Below are 20,930 nucleotides of genomic sequence, written 5' to 3' on the forward strand. Positions count from 1 at the left end.
ACTCCTGGCCCCTTGTTTTTGGGAATACTCCTGTATTCCTTGTTTTTGATGCTGGTCCTGGGGCATAAATTCGGGGCCTGGATGCTGTATCTGAGTTTTTATTTGCTCAAGGCTTTACAACTTGAGCCACAGTTCTAGTTCCTCATGGATTTTTCTGCCTGGGCCGGCTTTAAACTAGTAATTAGGATTTCAGGTATGAGTCAACAGTGCCATGCTTTTTTATATGTGAAATATTAAACATTTATGCTTAAATTTTATATTCATATAATTTTTCCATCAGTATCTCCTTTTAGGAAATAAGTATATTCAATATATTTGGGGGTTAAAATTCCTTTTTATAATTTTGAATGAGTTTAATAATTTCCAGGGCCATGAAATTACTTCCTTTTCAATTACTTTTCCTTTTTTTTATTTTTGTTTTGCCAGCTTGAACTCAGGATGCTGTCCCTGAACCTCCGTGTTCAAGGCTAGTTAGTGTTGTACCACTTGAGCCACAGCATCACTTCTGGTTTCCTGGTGGTTAATGGGAGATGAGTGTCACATACTTCCATGCCCGGACTGGCTTTGAGCCACGATCCTCAGATCTCAGCCTCCTGAGTAGCTAAGATTATACGCATGAGCCTAGCTAAATATTCAAGGCTACCACTCTACCCTTGAGCCAAGCCTCACTTCTGTTTTCTAGGGATTAATTGGAGATAAGAGTCTCAGGTTCTTTTGTGCCCAGGCTGGGTTTGAACCTTGATCCTCAGATCTCAGCCTCCTGAGTAGCTAGGATTATAGGCATGAGCCACCATACTCAGCTTAGCTATTTTTTTTTTTTTTTAAATCTTTACAGTACTGGTAATTGAACCCAGGGCTTTGCCCATGGTGGACAAGCACTCTGCCACTGCGCGCTTTCTACATGGGAACTTTCTGCCTGAATTTTGCATTTCTAATCCTAGTATTTACATCTATATAAAGTTTTATGAAAGAGAAATGTGATAAAGCAAAGTATTTAAAATAGCACATGGCACACAGCCAATACTGGTAAATTCTATTATTTAATTCCAATTTTTGTTGTTGATTTTGGTCTATCGTGGGGCCTGGACTCTGAGTCTGGGCGCTGTCCCTGAGCTCTTCAGCTCAAGGCTCCTGCCCTACACCAGGGCCTGGGCATTGTTCCTGTGCTCTTCAGCTCAAGGCTACTGCCCTACCCCTTGAGCCACAGCACCACTTCCAGTATTCTAGTGGTCAATTGAAGATAAGAGTCTCACAGTCTTTAGTGCCAGGTCTGGCTTCTCCAAAAGAGGATTTGGAAGAATGAGAAATAAGTGGTATGTTTGATTCCTCTGCTCCCAGACCATAAATTCAGAATGAATCCTTAGGTGCTTACCAGATTCCTTGCTTTAAAACATAAACTCTTATTTATTGGTGACCTCTCCAATGTGGTGAGGGATTATCAGCAAAGAGCTTTTAATCTGTCTGTACAATAGGAGGCTGTGATCTATTGGTTCTGAAAGGGGGAGAACCTAGTAGGCTGCTAGCCGAAGTTGGCAGAACTGTTGCTTTACTAGTTTTATTGCCGTAGTGCTGTTTGCATAAAAGCAGCTGTTCAGTTTCTAAATCTAAGGATCAACAGGATAACGGGGCCATCATAGAAGTGTTCACATCATGGCCCTTGTCAGATTCTGGTGCATCTGAAAATTCTGCTGCAAATCTTGCCCAACTACTCAAGCCAAAGTACAGTGCTCTGCCACTTGAGCCGCAGTACCACTCTGGCTTTTCTTTTTCTTTTTTTCCCTTGCTTTCCTCAAGGCTAGAGCTCTATCACTTGAGCCACAACACCACTTCTGGCTTTTTTTTTTGGTGAGTCTTAGGGCTTGAACTAGGCCTAGGTATTGTCCCTGAGCAGTTCAGCTCAAGGTTACTGCCTTACCCTTGAGCCAAGCCCCACTTCCCATTTTCTAGAGGTTAATTGGAAATAAGAGTCTCAGGTCCTTTTGTGCCCGGGCTGGCTTTGAACCTTGATCTTCAGATCTCAGCCTCCTGAGTAGCTGGGATTGTAGGCATGAACCACCATGCCTAATACTTCTGGCTTTTTCTGTGTATGTGGTATCAAGGAACCTAAGTCTTTGTGCATGCTAGGCAAGCACTCTACCACTAGGCCAAACTCCCAGCCCAGCCACTTCTGGCTTTTTCCTGTGTATGTGCTACCAAGGAATTGAACCCAGGGTTTTGTGCATGCTATACGAGCACTCTACCACTAGGCTACACTCCCAGCTCTCAATCTCCCTTTTTGTACCTGAGTACCCAAGACCTAGCCAATGGCCAATGAAATAATGTAATTGGTGATTCTTTGTGACTGATTTCTTCCAAGTACTATGTTTTCAATATTCATACATGTTATTTTCTTTATTGCTGAATAATCTTCCATTATATTGATGGACCACAATTTGTACAGCACTTGAAGAGCATTTGAGTAATTTTTACTTTTTGGAAAATTCATAAAATTAGTTAAATATTCATGGTTTTTATGTGGATACATGTTTTTATTTATCTTGAATAAATACTTAAGAGTGGACTGCTAGGCTGGGCACAGTGGCTCACGCCTGTAATCCTAGCTACTCATGAGGCTGAGATATGAGGATCAAGGTTCAAAGCCATCTCGGGTACAAAAGAACCTGACTCTTATCTCCAATTAACCCCTAGAAAACAGAAGTGAGGCTTGGGTCAAGGGCAGAGCGGTAGCCTTGAGCTGAAGAGCTCAGAGACAGTGCCCAGGCCGAGTTCAAGCCCCATGACTCACCAAAAAAAAAAAAAAGAAAAGAATGGACTGCTAGATTGTATGGTTTAGTGTATGCTTAAGTTTATAAGAAGCTGCCAAACTCTTTTCAAACTCTTTTCCTCTTTCAACTTATGAGGCTTTTCTGGTGGTTCTGCATACTTAAAAACATTTGAAACTTTTAGAATTTAGGGTTTTTTTTTTTCTATAATGGTGTGATGGTGTGTAGTTCACAGAATAACTTTTTTTTTTTTTTTGCCAGTCCTGGGCTTGGGCTCAGGGCTTGAGCACTGTCCTTGGACTTTCTCAAGGCTAGAGCTCTACCACTTGAGCCTCAGCACCACTTCCAGCTTTTTTCTATGTATGTGGGGTACCGAGGAATTGAACCCGGGTCTTCGTGCATGCTAGGCAAGCACTCTACTACTAGGCCAAACTCCCGGCCCCTCACAGAATAACTTTTAACACGAACAAGCAGTGACTGGCTATTTATGACATGTTGGATATTCTTCTAGGCAACAGTGATACAAAGAAGGCATATTTCTACTTTCATGGAACTTAGTTTACCAAGGCATGAGCATGTAAAGTGTTAGAAGCTGGGTATAGTGCTGTATATGCCTGTAGTCCTAGCTGCTCAGGCTGAGGTAGGAGAATTGCATGAGTCTTGGCATTTGAAACCAGCCTGGGCAACTTACTGAACATAGCGAGAGTCTATCTTCCCAAAGGAAGTGAAACAATTACAGTATATTAAGTTTGTGCTGATCATCACTTGGAGTCAATATGGGGTGATGGTAGGGAAGGAGTGTCCAACTTTGTCCAAATGTGATGTGTATGGTAGAGGGTGTTGAATTAAAAAAAAAAAAGGAAAAGACACAAGTACATTTGTACAATGTACTAATATAAATTTTGATAGCAAAGGTCAAGGTCTTGTTATATATTATACCTAGCAGATCAATGCTTCATAAACTGCTTGGGATAAATCTGCTGTGAACAACAAAGAGATTTGGAAGGAAAAAACATCACTTTCAGAAGTTATGTGTGCAATAGCAAGAACAAAGGCTGACTTTAATTTCTTTTTTTCTTTTTTCTTTTTTTTTGTTCTGCCAGTCTTGGGGCTTCAACTCAGGGCTTGGGCACTGTCCTTGAACATTTTTTACTCAAGGCTACTGCTCTGCCACAGCACCACTTCCGGCTTTTTCTGGGTATGTAGTTCCAGGGAGTCAAACCCAGGGCTTTGTGCATGCTAGACAAGTACTCTACCACTACGCCACACTCCCTGCCCCTTGACTTTAATTTTTTTTTTTTTTTGCCAGTCCTGGGCTTGAGCTCAGGGCCTGAGCACTGTCCTTGGACTTTCTCAAGGCTAAAGCTCTACCGCTTGAGCCTCAGCACCACTTCCGGCTTTTTTCTATATATGTGGTACCGAGGAATCGAACCCGGGTCTTCATGCATGCTGTTCCCGTGTGTGTGTGTGTTTTACCTTTCCAGAACTTTGGTTAGATAAGAGGCTCAGTGTATCTGACATACGGACACATGGCTCTTAGAAACTCTTGGTTAGTCAGTCTCAAGAAGACAGAGAGTGATGATTTTTGTGTAGGCCTTCCTTAAACTTATTCCAGGCTATACTGAGAGTTCTTCAAAATTTTGTTTTGAAGACAAGTGTTTAACAATTTTCAAGAATTAAAATTCACAGCAGATATTACTTTTTCCCCCTCAAGACAAAAAAAAAAGTTTGATCCTTATGAGGCCTTTAGGATAGGTCTATAAGGAACATTTTCATGAAACTAAGTGACTGAATGGGAATATGAATTCACCTTTTTCCACATGGTTCCAGGTAGTGGGAGTGGTTAAATATGACATTGACTGAAGGATTCAAACTGAAGAAGAGTTGATAGTAAAGTTTGTTTTATTGTGTTGATAGCAGGGTTTGGAATGAGGGCCCCAGACTCTCTCAGCTCGCATGCTCAGCTGTAGATCCAGTATCACCTCCAGCCCAACTTTTTGCTGGTTATGTTGGAAATGGAATCTTACAGACTTTTCTGCTTAAGGTGGCTTTGAACTGTGATCCTCTGGATCTTAGCCTCCTGAGTAAGCTAGAATTACAGATATGACTACCTGAAAGAGGTTTTAGTGTGAGGGAAAATGTAGTTCAAGCTGCTTACCACTTCAGTAAAGTTTGATATAAGAACCTATGTGTTTTGACAGGTTATGACAGATAATAGCAACAACTAGTTTAGAAACATAAATTCCTGAACCTCTTCTTTGCAACATAGCAGTTTTGCAACAATTGTTATTGCAACAATAACAAATATGTTATTATCAAATCATTTGCTATATCTTATTTAAAATATTCATTATTAAGCGTCCTATCCATTCTTTCTTTTGTGGGGGGGAGTGTTGGGGGGGGGCGGTGGGTTATGGGGCTTGAACTCAGCTTAGGTGCTGTCCTTGAGCTCTTCAGCTTGAGCCCTAAGCTAGAGCCAAGCCCCACTTCCCGTTTTCTAGAGGTTAAGTGGAGATAAGAGTTTTAGGTCCTTTTGTGTCTGGGCTGGCTTTGAACCTTGGTCCTTGGATCTCAACCTCCAGAGTAGCTAGGATTATAGGCGTGAGTCACTGGGGCCCCAGGCTCCTATCCATTCTTTATATCTTAAGAAGATTGTGATAGTAGTCACTTCATGTTGAGCTTTAATTGTATTGCCTGTTTGGTTTTTATTCAGGACTGGTTTTTCATGGATGTTTTTCATAGATCTAGAAATTTGGGATTGAGGAGCCATTTTAAATGTTCAGAGAAGTTCCACATTCCTGTTCTTCCTTTAGTCTGTGTGTGACTGCTTAGAGTCCTGTATAGTTACTATGTCCACTTATATTTTAGACCTACCTTTCACATATGGGAAAAAACACATGCTGTTTGTCTTCCTGAGCTTAGCTTACCATCATGGTTGATAAAAATTTTTTCCAGATCTTTTTCTATTGTATTGCTAGCCCTTGCTACTTTCTACTCTATATTTCTAGAAGAAGAAAAGCCCAAGTATAAGCCAGAAAAGGTAAAAACATGGTCTTGGATTCCTCTCCTAAGGAAAGGACAGGTAATTGAAATTAAGACTGGCGAAGGCATGGCTAGGCTTTGCAGGAGAGTAGATCAAACTTCTTTTTAAGGTTAATTAGTTGTCACTTGAATGAAGGTCACTGACCAAGAGGAAGTGAGAGTCAGGTTACCTGTGTGGCTGTGTGTAAAATCACAAAATCCTAGCTGGATTGTGTCTGGATTAGTTGAAAGGAATTGGAGGGTGGGAAGTATAAAGACTTAAGGCTGAAGAGCATGGTAGGGGGCGAGGTGGGGGTGGAGGTATCAGGGAGTTGTATAGTCAGAAGTCCTTAAGAGTACTTGTGGATTTGACTCAATTTGAACTCTGCCCTGAAGCTCTGAATCAGTTACTTAACCTGTTCAAGTCTTATTCACAAAGGTTACCTCCTTCATGGAGTTCTGAGGTAACTTTAAATACTTGGACAAATCTATCCATATTAAATCAGGCTGTGTGTAGCACAAAGAGTAAGGCTATTCCAGTGGGGGTGAGCCACTCCTGTGAACAACTAGCTGATAACATATATTACTGTCTTTAAAGAAAATGAAAGCCAGGTGCAGTGGCTCAGGCCTGTATTCCTAGCTCATCTGGAGGCTGAGATCTGAGGATAGTGGTTCAAAGCCAGTTGAGGCACTAAAGTCTATGAGACTCTTATCTCCAATTAACCACCAGAAAACCAGAAGTGGCGCTGTGGATCAAGGGGTAGGGTGGTATCCGAAAGCTGAAGAACTTAGGACAACGCCTTGGCCCAGAGTTCAAGTCCCGCAACTGACAAAAAAAAAAAAAAAAAAAGAAAAAGAAAATGAGAACAAGTCAGTAATAAGATTCATTATTTATAAATGTGCTTGCTAGCATGCTTGTTTGTTAATAATAGCAAACAAAAATGTTTTGTTTTGTTTTCTCCCTGCATTAGGAAACAAAACTTAGCAAAATAAACTTAGCAGGCAACTTGCCATCGTGTAAGTTAGGTCATTGAAATATGAATTGTGGCTTGATTGTCTCTATGCATGATTTCTATTGGATTTTATTGCATTTTTTCAGTTCTTTGGCTTTTGTTTTTGTTTTTTGTTTTTACTGGTTTCCTGGTTTGTCAGTTATTTCAGCATGACTGACCATTTGTAAAACAAAAGGGATGAATGGTATGCAACAAATATAAATTGATGAGGCATGAATATAATTAATTTTAATGAGAAAACAAGTCTCTTAGAATACTGAAATCTAAGCTGCCTCTGCAAGTTTTGTCATGTCTTTTATATGGCATCTGTTGAGCATTAGTGAACCCTGTTAGGTTAGCATCCATGAATATCAATATGTTTATTTGCTTATTTGGTAGTGCTTGAACTCAGTGTCTTAAACACTTCACAATTTAAGCCATACACTCCATCCTTTGAGTTTTAGGTTTTTGGGGGTTTTTTGTTGTTATTTTTTTAGATAGTGTTGATTTTTGCCTGGTATTGGCATCAGATAGGAAAATCCTCTTACCTTTGGCTTCCTACTTACATTACAGGTGTATGCTTAATTTTTTTAAATTAGCTTACATTAATCAGGGGTTAGGGCTTTATTGTTATATGTCCATATATTCACTAGCTTTTTTTTTTTTTCCCCCCAGTCCTGGGACTTGAAGTCAGGGATTGAGCATTGTTCTTTGGTTTTTTTCCCCTCAAGGCTATCACTCTGCTACTTGAGCCACAGCACCATATCTGGCCTTTTCTAAGTATGTGTTACTGAGGAATCGAACCCAGTTCTTCATGCATGCTAGGCAAGCACTCTACCACTAGGCCAAAGTCCCAGCCCTATTCAGTTCTGTAGCTCTTCAGCTCAAGGCCCTACCCCTGGGCCTGAACATTGTCCCTGAGCTCTTCAGCTCAAGGCTACAGACCTACCCTTAAGCCACAACACCACTTCTGGTTTTCTAGTGACTGATTTTTAGATGTGTCTCACAGTCCTTAGTGCCTGGCTAGCTTTGAACCTTGATCCTCAGATCTCAGCCTCCTGAGTAGCTAGGATTACAGGTGTGAGCCACCCTACCCAGCTCAATGTGTGTTTTAACAATGTAACTAGTTAGAAAATTCTTCCAATTTAGATATATGAAATCCTACTTCCAAAAAAAATTTTTTTTTCCTGTGGGTCATTAGGCTTGAACTAGGCCTTAGCACTGTCCCTGAGCTCTTCAGTTCAAGGCTACCATCCTCCCCCTGGGCCTGGGCGTTGTCCCTGAGCTCTTCAGCTCAAGGCTACCACCCTATCCTTGAGCCAAGCCCCACTTCCCATTTTCTAGAGGTTAATTGAAGTTAAGAGTTTCAAGTTCTTTGGTGCCCAGGCTGGCTTTGAACCTTTATCCTCAGGTCTCAGCCTCCTGAGTAGCTTACAGGCCACCTCGCCTGGCCCAAAACATTTTAAAAAGTAATTATTTGATCTTTGATATCTTTTTTTACCACCTTGCTTTGAAGGTCATTTCATTAGTAGTTAGAGGCTATGCTTTTATAGAATTTTAAATTACAAGGCAGGTGCTAATGGCTCCCATCTTTAACACTCACTGCTTTGGAGGCTGGTTTGTGAGGATTATGATTCAAAGGCCATGAGACTCTTATCGCCAATTAACCAGAAAGAAAGCCAGAAGTGAAGGTGTGATTGAAGTGGTAAATCACCACCCCTGAGAGGAAAAGTCAAATGAGAGCACTTGGCCCTTATAAGTTCAAGCCCTGATCCTCGCACCCCTGACAAAAGTTTTTATTTTCTGTTGCATGTGGATTGTGTCAACTTGTTTGGGCAGAAATTTATATACTCTTTAGGCTTAACTTCTTGGTTTTGAGCTTTAAGTTTATAATCCTTCACTTGATCTGGGCTTTATTTTTCTCTAAATCTCACCCTCCTGCTGCTGCGCCTCCTGCTGTTTTGGAACTTGAACTCAGATCCTGTTGCTGTTCCTGAGCTTTTGTGCTCAAGGATAGTGCTGTACCATTTGTGCTACAGCTTTAAGTCCAGCTTTGTTTTGGTACTTAATTGGAGATGAGTCCCACAGACTTTCCTACTCAGGCTGGTTTTGAAGGATTACAGGAGTGCCACTGGCACTCCGCTACATTTCACCTTTCTGATGTGTGACTGGAATAGAGTTTTGCCAGGTTACCTAGGATGCATCAGTTTTTGATTCCCAGCCTCAGTATGCTGGGTTTTAGGCATGCACTATATCATTCCACCACAATCTTTTCTTAAATTTCTGTGCGAGCCTGTGCTGAAAAGGTGCCTCAGGTCTACAGGCTCCAGTTACAGGTACAGATATGATAGAAGTCTCTTGAGTTATTCATTCTGGGATTGCAATGCCAGAAATAGGTTGTCATTTTGCCTCCTCATCAGCATACTTCTTCATGCTGTCTTTTTCTTTGTACAAAAATGTAATTCTTAGGGAGACGGGTAACCTTAACTTTTAGATATTCAACTTTATCCTTATTTAGAATTTCCATTGATAACATAAGCTTAAAGCAAAACAAATGATCTACTAGAAGACAAGAATTTCTGGAATTATATAGAAACCAAAACCTGAGAACCAAAGAAAATATCACGTGTCTCTTCCTATTCAAGAGTAGTTGAAGAAGAAGGTTAACTGTTCGGGGCGCTTCACTCTTTCATTACTAAAGTTTGAATTGGTTTGGTTATTGAGATGTACATTTGTTTTGCCTTTTCCCCCTATGCATGCCTTGCTGTATAGCTCAGGCTAGCCTTGATTTTACAGTCCTCCTGCCTTAACCTCCTAAGTGCTGGAATGTAAGAATATACCAACAGTCTGGCTTTTTTAAACTTTTTTTTTTTTTTGCCAGTCCTGGGCCTTGAACTCAGGGCCTGGACAGTGTCCTTGAACTTTCTCAGGGCTTCAGTGAAATATGATGGAACAATTATTTTTCTTAGTTTCCCTTAGCTCTCTATTTTCAAATTTTTAAGTCTACATCATAAAAAAATTACTTTGAGTTAAGGTTTTCTGCATATGAGCACTTGTCAAAGGGTGATTTTAGTACTTAGGACAGTTTTTTAGGATGGTCTTTGAAGCAGTTCTATATTTCCAGTTTTGTAATTGAAAGAAAAATTGCACTATTTTTTATAAAGTGTGAAGAATTATATTTCATTTCATTTTCCTTTCTGAGTATTATGTTTCCAGACTTTTCTTTTCCTTTTTCAAGGCCTCACATGCTATGCAAGTGTTGACCCACTACTAGCTTCCATCCTTTGTATAGCCAGTTCTTTCTTGAGCTCATTATTTCAACTATCTTCTCTTTCTCTTGCTCTCTCTCCCTCCCCTGACTTTCTCCTTACTTACCATATTTAAAAAAACATCTAATATGTGGCGTACTTCATAATATTAAATATATCCATTGCAATTATATTTCAGAATTTTTTTTCAGAAAAGTATCTTTAAGGAATTGCCATTTAAAGTAGTTTATGAATATATCTTGATCAGTATCATCCTTCTTTCAACATTATCACCCATCCCTACCCTTCTCATTCATTTTTTAATTTTATATGATATACTTTGGATTCTTGACTACATTGTCTTCTTCTCTCCATCTACCTCCTTTCCCCTTGACCTCACCCAGCCTCTTTCAGATAGTGGCTTCCAGGTGTTTTATTTTGCTGAACTTTGATTTTGCCTTTCTAAGAAGTTACATTGAGGTCTCCCTTGTTTTTTTTTTTTTTTTTTTTTTTTTGCCAGTCCTGGGCTTGGGCTCAGGGCTTGAGCACAGTCCTTGGCCTTTCTCAAGGCTAGCACTCTACCACTTGAGCCTCAGCGCCACTTTCAGCTTTTTGCTATGTATGTAGGGTACTGAGGAATGGAACCCGGGTCTTCATGCATGCTAGGCAAGCACTCTACCACTAGGCCAAACTCCCGGCCCCTTGAGGTCTCCCTTGTATCTACAACATTTCAGTTAATGTATTTGTTTACTCTTGCATACCATACCACCTAACATATTTATATTTGCTTAAGGGAAAAGATGCAAGAAGTGATTTGTTTGTAGGCTGAGTTCTTACCAATGGTTTTCCTGAAGGACAGGCAATCTCTGTTCACTGAACAAGGAGATGGCTGCTAGACAGTAGAGCCAGTTCACTTTGAATTCTTCTTTTGAGTTTACTTTCTAGATCACTTTAAAGAAAACCTGAATGAGTAAGGCATTTACATTATAAAATATCAGGAGAAAGGATGAAGCTTAATTATGAAAACCTATGTTTCATGATACCAAGTCTCTATTGTTTAGTGAATGACTAGGTCTTTAAAACTAACTTTCAGATCATCAGCCCAGAGCAGAAAGTAAAATATACCATGTTAATTTTATGGAAGAATTTGACGTATTGTCTTGTTCTGTGTTTTATTTTTAGGATCGGAGTAGGCCCTATGACACTTTTAACTTGCACTCGTTGGAGAACTCCTTAATGGATATGATAAGGACTGATCATGAGCCTCTGAAAGGTAAACACTACCCTCCCAGTGGCCCACCAATGAGTTTCGCTGATATAATGTGGAGGAATCATTTTGCAGGTTAGGAATATTCATGTGTCCATTCCTTGCTTGGTGTTTTAAGCAAAAATCAGCTTTTTAATAATTGTGATTTTGTTTTTGTTTTTGTTTGTTTTGCTTCTGTAAAGCATTGTGGAATGTATTTGAAGTTGATTTTCTTTATTAACCTGGGTTCAGCTACCTTCAATAATCAGTTGGTTTAATCAGCAATATTTGGAAAAAGCATGTCTTGGGTAGCTGAGATCATGGTTACAGCATGAAACTAGAAGCCAACTTTGGCTGGACACTGCATTTAGAATCCTCAGCTCAATCTGGATGATTCATTTAGGTCCAGGAGTACTGCAAGGAAGTATGAAATTTAGTGACCCCACCCCCTTTAAATACTACAGAACCCTTCATAAAAAGGGTTTCATTTTGTTGGAATATAATAACTTTACTATATAGGAAGTATCCTAAAACAGACTTAAGAGCAGTCAGTGACCCACTGTGTAATCCAAGCCCAAACAGGAAGAAAGATAACAGAATGTAAAATGCTTTGAGTTATGTATAAGGCAGAAAGTCCCAAAGTAAATAATATTAAGATCTAATTTTAGACCTCATATAAATTTAGGCTAGATATGACATTCATAATTATGGTAGTTCTTTTTAGAGATTATAAGCCTTTTTTTCTTTTCATACTGGTACTACTGGCCTTGAATTTATGCTCTCATGTGACTTTTCTGCTCTGTGGAGCAAGGCTACCACCCTACCCTTGAGCCACGCCCCACTTCCCATTTTCTAGAGGTTAATTGGAGATAAGAATCTCAGGTTCTTTTGTGCCCAGGCTGGCTTTGAACCTTGATCCTCAGATCTCAGCCTCTTGAGTAGCTAGGATTACAGAGCCACCATGCCTGGCCACTTCTGACTTTTTGCTGGTTAATTAGAGGTGAGAATCTGCCCAGATTGGTTTCAAGTGGCAGTTCTCAGATCCTAAGTAGTTTGGGTTACGAGTGTGAGCAATCAGCACCTGGTGATTATATGACCTTGTGGGAACCCTGTGACAGACACTATTATACTGTAGATTGCCAGTAGAAATATCCATTCTGTTTGGATTTGGATCCACTATCTGAAAACTGTAAAGGTTTTGGCACAGGAGTGCCTATCCTGTATGAACCCTGTGCTCCTTAGAGTTGTGGGAACTTTTGCTTCTTCTGTTTACTAGGCCCTTTTAATGGAGTGTGACTGACTGTGAACATTTAACACCTATTTCCTTGAGTCACGCCAGAAATCCATCTCATCTTTTTGCCATATCTACTCTGCTGCTTGTCTCATTTTTCAGTGAAAAAGCAGCAGTTATAATAGGCTGTGGAGAAAAGAAAGGATTTAGATAGAAGATAGATTTTTATGACCTTTAAAAACAGGAAAAAATATCCTTATTTTTTTCATTGTATTTAGTCATTGTTAACCATATCTTTTTCATTTAAAATAGATACATGGTAATTCGAAGCATATTTTACTTAGAAGTGAGAATGTACTTTAAAAAAAATACAGTATTCACAGGTTATTTTTGTGTTTTTACCCTTACAAGATTGTAAGGCTATATTCATTTCCCTTCTCTACCATAAATAGCTGTAAGCTTTTCGTAATTATACTAAAATATTCCACTCTTGTTCTTTGTGCATATCTGTTAATCTTGATCTGTATTCTTCTTGCAGTTAAAGATTGTGGGAGAATCTTATTGAAGTCTATAAAATGATTTTTCCAGAATTTTGTGTTTTGGGGTAAAGTTGAGTATAGCAGTGGCATAGTGTATAGTGACACTTATATAGGCAATGTGGATACTTTATTTCATTTATGATGGCCCTTATTTTATTGTAGGTCTAACTATCTCTTCATCACTTTCTTTACCAATATAAAATGAGGCTTTTGTTATAAAAGGCTTTTGCTCTGTACTTATAATATATCCTAATAAATTGAAAGGCACTTCGTATGTGCTTGTTTACAGTCTTAATGTGCTTGCAATTTCCCAGTTCATTATACTACCCACAGTGATTTCTTATAAATTGACTACTTCCCTGTGGTCAATGATATTACTGTGTCTCTGTGGTCAATACCATCACCTCAACTTAATATAACAGTACTTGTCCTTCAAAGAAAATGTTTTATTTTAGCTCTAAGAAGTAGAGAAAATTAGCTGGGTGCGGTTGAATCCTAGCTACTGAGGAAACTGAGATCTGAGGATCAAGATTCAAAGCCACCCCAGGCACAAAAGGACCTGAGACTCTTTTCTCCAATTAATCTCTAGAAAACAGGAAGTGGCTCCAGGGGTAGGATGGTATCCTTGAGCTGAAGAGCTCAGAGACAGAGCCCAGGCCCAGAGTTCAAGCCCCACAACTGACCAAAAAAAAAAAAAAAGAGGGGCTGGGAGGTTGGCCTAGTGGTAGAGTGCTTTCCTAGCATGCGTGAATACCCAGGTTCGATTCCTTGTTACCACATACATAGAAAAAAAAAGGCCGGAAGTGGTTCTGAGGCTTCAGTGGTAGAGTTCTAGCCTTGAGAAAAATCCAAGGACAGTGCTCAGGCCCAGAGCTCAAGCTCAGGACTGGCAAAAAAAAAAAAAAAAAAAAAAAAAAAGTGTTGGCAGGGTGGCTCATGTAATCCTAGCTACTCCAGAGGCTGAGATCTAAGGATCAAGGTTCAAAGCCAGCTTGGGCACAGAAGGACTTGAGACACTTATCTCCAGTTAACCTCTAGAAAAGGAAAGTGGGGCTTGGCTCAAGGGTAGGGCGGTAGCCTTGAGCTGCTGAAGAGCTCAGGGACAACGCCCAGGCCCAGATCAAGCCCCATGAACGGGTGTGTGTGTGTGGGGGATTATTAGAACAAAAAAACAGGTAAGTGGATAGGTAACTGTAACTCACATGTGTAATACTGACTGCCTAGGAGGTAGACCTTGGGAGGATCATGGCCTAAGGCCATCCTGGTCAGTTTGCATGGTTTCCCATTCTCAGCAGAAAAGGCTGGGATATGCCTGTCATCCCTGCTATCTGGGAAGCATAGATAGGAGGATCGTAGTCCAGGCCAGACTAGGTAAAAAGAAATACTTTCTTAGCAAGTATAAATTCCTGAATTCAAATTCTAGTTACATACTTGCACACACACATGCAATATATATCACAATGTGATATATTCTTTACTTTTCATTTTCAATTTCTATTTTTTATTTCTCATACAGTAAACATTTACGTTTCTAATTCTTACAATTTATTGGTAGTACTTAAATTTATACTTTGAGGTAGTTTCTAATATTTCTTTATTATAGATAATGTGCTGCTATAAATGAGTTCTGGCACATAGTGTTTGCTTAAAGTATTAAAGTAAATTCAAAGATGAAAACATCTAAGTGGACTGAGTTTCAAGAGAAGCATGCTAGGCTAGGGTACCTGCCATGTGGCTTCTGTATTCCATCTTGCTTTCCTTCCTACTTTAGTATTCTTCCTGTATCTGTAACCTGCTATCTTATCATACTTGAATATATAAACACTGTTTTGAAGGTTTAAAATATAAGTACATAATTTATTTACTTTTTGCCTTGGTGTTTTTGTTTTTGTTTTTTGTCAGAACTCATTTTTCCTTTTTTTCTGGAAAGAAAAACACATTCTTGCTCATTGTAGGAAATTAAAATATAAAGGGACAAAGGGACAAAAAGAAAGCTAAAAAAAACCCCCACACAACTCACCTATACTCAAGGGCAATGCCCGGGTCTAGAGTTTAAGTCCCACAACCTACAAAAAAACAAAAACAAAATCCCCCAAAATCTCACCTCAGACTACCTAAAAAGAATAAGGTTATTTTTAGGAATATCCTTGCAAGTTATATTTCCTATACAGAAGATGAAATTTCTGACTTTGTACTCAGTCCAGGCTGTTTAGATTCTGGGTCTGTCCCTGGCTGGTTAGTGAACTGGATACATTAGGCTATTCCAAGTCTCAGTTCTCATCATTAAAATAAAGCACCTTACAGAGCAGATGTACAAATCCAGTAAAGTCCCTGGCATTAGAAACTCTTCAAATATATGTGATTTTTTTTGGGGGGGGGTGTGTGGCTGGAGGTAATCAAGATGTACCTATTTACCTGGCCTCAGGAATAAATTAAACCTTCATATAGTGAAATACTTACTTTTTCCTATGTGACTGCAACTAAATGTTGAGTCTTCCAGGTACAAGTTGTCAAAATTTAATATTTCCTATACATAAATACTGATTATTGAAGGATAAATAGAATTTATCTTTTTTAAAGCTATCTAAGAGAAAAATCCATCCCAAGTTATTCAGCTTTTCTAAAGTCATATATCTGAATAATGTAAAGATGAGAAGATATAATGACCTGAGATACCAAGTTGATGGAGAATGAAGTGATAGAGAATGAAATGAACATAGATAGTGATAATTCATTTAAGAAATATAGTTATTCATAGTTTAAAAAAATCCCTTTATTCAACTACTTAGATGCAAGAGGGGAAAAGGATTAGTTGGGAGAGAACAGAGTCAGAATAGAAGTAAAACGTGTTTATTTTTGTTTGTTTTTGGCTGAACTGGGGTTTGAACTCAGGGCCATGCATTTGCTCAGCTGTGTTTGGTACTGTTATCACTTAAGCCATACCTCCATTCTCACGTATTGTTTGTTAGTTATTTCGGTGATAGAGTTTCATGGACTTTTCTCCCCAGGCTAGCTTCAAGCCTTGGTTCTCCTGGATTCAGCCAACTGAGTAGCTAGTTTTACAGGTCAGTGCCTGGCTTACACTTAAAGAAAGAAAAGCTTTAACAGTTTTTCAGTCACATTTATACTTACACTAGATGTATAAGTCTTTAGGATAGATGAAGGAAATAACAGATTCGCTATTGTTTCCCCTACAATAAATGTAAGACTGACAGAAATGAGCTTTCTACCCAGCACTCTGAAGAATGCCTTTTGTGGGTTGTAGCTCAGTGGTGGAAATTGTCCTGGCATGAGTGAGGCTCTGGAAAAAGAAAAAAAAAAAGCCTTTTGAAGCATTGATCAGATATGGTACACTTATTCAAATTTTTTTGTTCTAAAGGTTTAAAACTGTAATTATTAGTTGCAACTCCTTCCTTTCTTCTTTCCTTCTCCTCTTTCTCCTTCTTCCTCTCCCCCTCTTCCCCCTCCCGTCCTCCTCCTTCTTTTGCCAGTACTGGGCTTGAACTCAGGACCTTGGCTTTTTTACTCAAGACTAACACTTTACCCACTTGATCTGGTTAATTGGAGATAAGGGTCTCTTTGATTGAAGAGAAATCCAACCCTTCTTATAACTATGAAGCTTAAGGAAATTTCTAGTATTGAGAGAGGTAAGATAACAGAAAGGGGAAAAGATTTATGCCTGTACCTTTTCTTATATAAGGTGGTCCCCTGACTTCAAAATTATGGTCATGAGATTTGATCATACTCTTCCTATTCTAGAATACAGAAGGAAGTACAGTACACTTGTCAGACAAACTGATTACTGGGAAACAAAAACCAATCCCTTGCCTAGTTTAAGCACTGAAAAGTAGGTATCTAAGCAACAACCAGGGAAGGTCACTTTTCTTCACCTTCTGCAATCTCCCTCTCTTCCAATAGAAAAATAGATCTGGTTGATCAGGAGTTAGTACCTAATAATGCACTTACATTTGAATTTTCTCTTCCATCATCACTTATGGAACTGAGATTTGAAAAATGAAAAGAACAGGTGTCAGTTGAGAACTGATATTGAGGGGGCTAGCTTTTCAAAGGCACCCGAAAGAGTGTGAGGAAAAAATAGATGTATCTTCTGGTAATAGTACGCTAATATATTTAAATTGGCAGAAGCTTGGAAAGAATAAAGGCTGTTTTTTTGTTTTTTTTTTTTAATAGAGACATTTTTCTCTATTGATTGCAATTTAAATTTGGCATTATAGATGGCTTTCATAAAATTGGCCTCCTCTTTTGGACTCTTTAGGTTGTATTGTTTTCAATAAAAGGCATCTATTTGTTGTGAATCGTTTATTAACCTGATGTAAAAAAAAATTACATTGGTTCTTCTGTAGCTTGAATTATTGCTTAATTTTATTTATATGTTACTTTCCTTCTGTGTCTTATCAGTTTATCTACTATTTTCTATGGGCTAGAATGTAACTCAGTAGTAGAAAGTTTGCTTAGCATGATTGAGAAAAGTTAACTTAGCATGATTGAGACTCATTAGTTTGATTCCCAGCACAAAAGGAAGGAAGGAAGGAAGGAAGGAGGGAGGGAGGGAAGGAAGGAAAGAAAAAAGGAAGGGAAAGGGAAGGGGAAAGGGGAAAAGGAAGGAAGGAAGAAAAGTAAGCAAGCTAGTAAGCTATAGATTAGTGTCAGATCCTGGACAGAATCCGAATTACCAAAAAGTGATTTTTTTTTCTATACATTCTTCAGCATTTTTTGTTTGTGTGGTGGGGAACACAGTTTTGCCTTTTTTTTTTTTCATTTCTTTTTTGTCCAGGCTAGCTTCAAACCCTTGGGCCAAAAGGATCTTTCTGTTTTAGCTTCCTAAGTAGCTGGGACTACAAGCATTTGTCAATTCACATGGCTCTAAATATAATATTCTAATCACCCAACAGTTACTAACAGAAAGAAAGCACTGTGCTTGGAATAATTGTTAACAATTCTTAAATAGTCTTAAATGAGGAAACAAAGGCCAAAGACTTTAATAATTTTTGGAAGTTGAGCGTAGCGATATATGTTACAGTCCTAGCTATGGTGGATCACTTGAGCTCACAAGTTTGAGACCTGTTTCAAGAAAATAACTTGCCAAAAATTATCTAGTATGTGAAGAAACTAGATCTCAACCTAAATCTGATTATTTGATGAGCTTATTGGTTATCTAGAACATAGTAAGATTTTTATTATTCAAAACATTTTACAGTTTCTCTTTCAACGTATCCTATATTGCATATATGGACTATTTTTCCCTGAAGGAATGTGTCTCTAACTTTATGGAGAAAATTGATGGGCAGGAGCCAGGAGTATGGCCTAGTGGTAGAGTGCTCACCAGGGCATGAAGCCCTGGGTTCAATTCCTCAATACTACATACACAGAAAAAGCCAGAAGTGGTACTGTGGCTCAAGTGATACAGTGCTGAGCTTGAGAAAGAAAGCCAAGGGGGGCCGGGAGTTTGGCCTAGTGGTTAAAGTGCTTGCCTGCATGCATGAAGACCCGGGTTTGATTCCTGGCACCACATACATAGAAAAAAAAAAGCCGGAAGTGGTGCTGAGGCTCAAGTGGTAGAGCTGTAGCCTTGAGAAAGTCCAAGGACAGTGCTCAAGCCTTGAGCTCAAGCCCAGGACTGGCAAAAAAAAGAAAGCCAAGGATAGTACCCAGGCCCTGAGTTCAAGCCCTAGGACTGGCAAAAAAAAAAAAAAAAAAAAAAAAAAAAAAAAAGACAATTGATGGGCAACAAAATCTGGCAGAATATACATTTTATCCTTTCTGGAATATAGTACAACCTTCTGTTCACTTTTCAAAGGAGATGATTTAAAGACACAGCTGGGTGCAGATGGCTCACACCTCTAATCTAGCTACTCAGGAGGCTGAGATCTGAGAATCACAGTTCAAAAAGCCAGCCCGGGCAGGAAAATCCATGAGACATTAATTTCCAGTTAACCACAGAAAACTGGAAATAGTGCTGTGGCTCAAAGTGGTAGCCTCAAGCAGAAAAGCTTAGGTATAGTGCCTAAGCCCCATGACTAACAAGTGAGAAAATGAAAGGCACAGCACTTGTACCCCTCTTACACTGCAAAAGTGAAGAAATAAGCTTTACAGTTGATTATAAATTATTAAAATTTTCAATTTCTATTTGAGGCACAAAAATATGGATTTAGTTGGACTCTGAAATTTGAATAAGAATTAAATGTTTTTAAAGCTAGATTGCAAAATATACCTGTGTATTGAGCTTATGAAACTAATTTTTACAGACTAAGTAAAAGCCTATCCTTCAACCTTTTTCTCTATTCTCTTTAACTCTTATCAGATCTTGTGCTGTGGGCAAACTAGGACACAGGCTCAGCTTGCTGCAGCATCATTTAACTCAGTAACACCCAACTATGCCTTCAGCTTATGAAACCTTATATTTTATACTATACTTAAAAGACAGCTAGCTGACAAGAACAATTTAAAAATAGCAGATCCCGGACAGGTGACAAAATGTCACACTGGCAGCACCAGACTGCATTAGCAAAAATCACCAGATGTCACACTTGATTCTGTTTTCACAGCTGATTAAACACCAGTATTTTTTGGACCAAAGGAAGAAAAAAGAAATTGCCTCATCTGAATATAGAATTAGATTTTCTTTTATTCTTACAAATGTCCCCCCCCCCACTTCCAGATTTCTCAAGGAGTATAGGATTTAAGATCACAACAGATTATAAAAAAGTGTTATGAAAAATTCCACTCTTAAAAAAAATTATCGGGGCCAGGAGTTTGGCCTAGTGGAAGAGTGCTTGCCTACCATGCATGAAGACCCGGATTCAATTCCTCTATACCACATACATAGAAAAAAGCCAAAAGTGGTGCTGAGACTCAAGTGGTAGAGAAAGTCCAAGGACAGTGTTCAGGCCTTGAGCTCAAGCCCAGCAATGGCAAAAAAGAAAAATTATCATAATATACATTTTCTAAATTTCAAAAGAATAAGTCAAAATGTTAACTGTGCTGTCTTTGCTGATCTTATCTTTTTCATTTTCTCATGTCTAAATTTGCTATAATGAAACTAGATTGTATCTTATAAACATTAATTTATGAAGAAATATAGAACCTACAAATGACTTTACTAAAAATACATGTATTTGGAGAACAAAATTAGATCATATTTAGATCACTGGTCTTAGGAGTCTGACATTAACCCAGAGGTTTTTTGTTTTGTTTTGTTTTGTTTTTTTGTGGGTCATGGGGCTTGAACTCTGGGCCTTGGGCTCTGTCCTTGAGCTCTTCAGATCAAGGCTACCACCCTACCCCTTGAGCCACAGCCCCATTTCCCCCTTTCTAGTGATTAATTGGAGATAAAAAAATCTCAGTCTTCAGTGTCCTGCCTGGCTTTGAACTGTGATCCTTAGATCCCAGCCTCCCCAGTAGCTAGGATGACAGGCGTGAGCTACCATGCCCTGCTAACCCAGAGTTTCTATAAAATCTATGCTGACTTTTACCCAGAGATCCATTGAAGACAAATAGTTAGGGAGAATATCAGGAAAGGCAAATGTGTTCTGCTTTTCAGTAATTAGTAATGCCTTCCATCTACAAAATGCTACAGTTCCTGTTCTCTTCCTTAGGAAAAATTGAATTGAAAGTAATCAGTATAGGGTAGCAAATGATAATTCGAAGACAAACCAACTTCCTTTCAGTTTTGTCTTTGCAAGAGTTGAAAAAAATTTGTGTAGCTATGTTCAAATGCTGGAGGCCGAAAATAGTACCAAGTTTGACACAATGACATGTATAAACACATTATTATATCTTTCAATAGTGAGTGTAGTACTTTTTGGAAGTCCTAATAATTCTAGTAAATATGAAAATGTGTGACCAAAATAAAATAGACATTGTTTTTCTA

The 20,930-nt window shown here is 38.8% G+C and overlaps 1 protein-coding gene across 10 annotated transcripts in view; it reads left to right on the forward strand.

The window, feature by feature from the left end:
- The window catches only part of Cpeb3 (cytoplasmic polyadenylation element binding protein 3), a 175,890-nt gene that overhangs the window by 53,661 nt on the left and 101,299 nt on the right, over window positions 1–20,930 (forward strand). For 8 of the 10 annotated variants that reach the window (XM_090346262.1, XM_090346258.1, XM_090346256.1 and 5 more), the window contains one exon: window positions 11,206–11,365. In XM_090346262.1, coding sequence (XP_090202388.1) covers window positions 11,206–11,365 — 160 coding nt within the window. The remainder of the gene's footprint in view (window positions 1–11,205; window positions 11,366–20,930) is intronic. The other 2 variants (XM_090346264.1, XM_090346265.1) reach the window with 1 other exon arrangement.

The sequence above is a fragment of the Megascapheus bottae genome, chromosome 15, assembly GCF_031878675.1.
Source record: "Megascapheus bottae isolate mThoBot1 chromosome 15, mThoBot2.hap1, whole genome shotgun sequence".
NCBI classification, from domain to species: domain Eukaryota; kingdom Metazoa; phylum Chordata; class Mammalia; order Rodentia; family Geomyidae; genus Megascapheus; species Megascapheus bottae.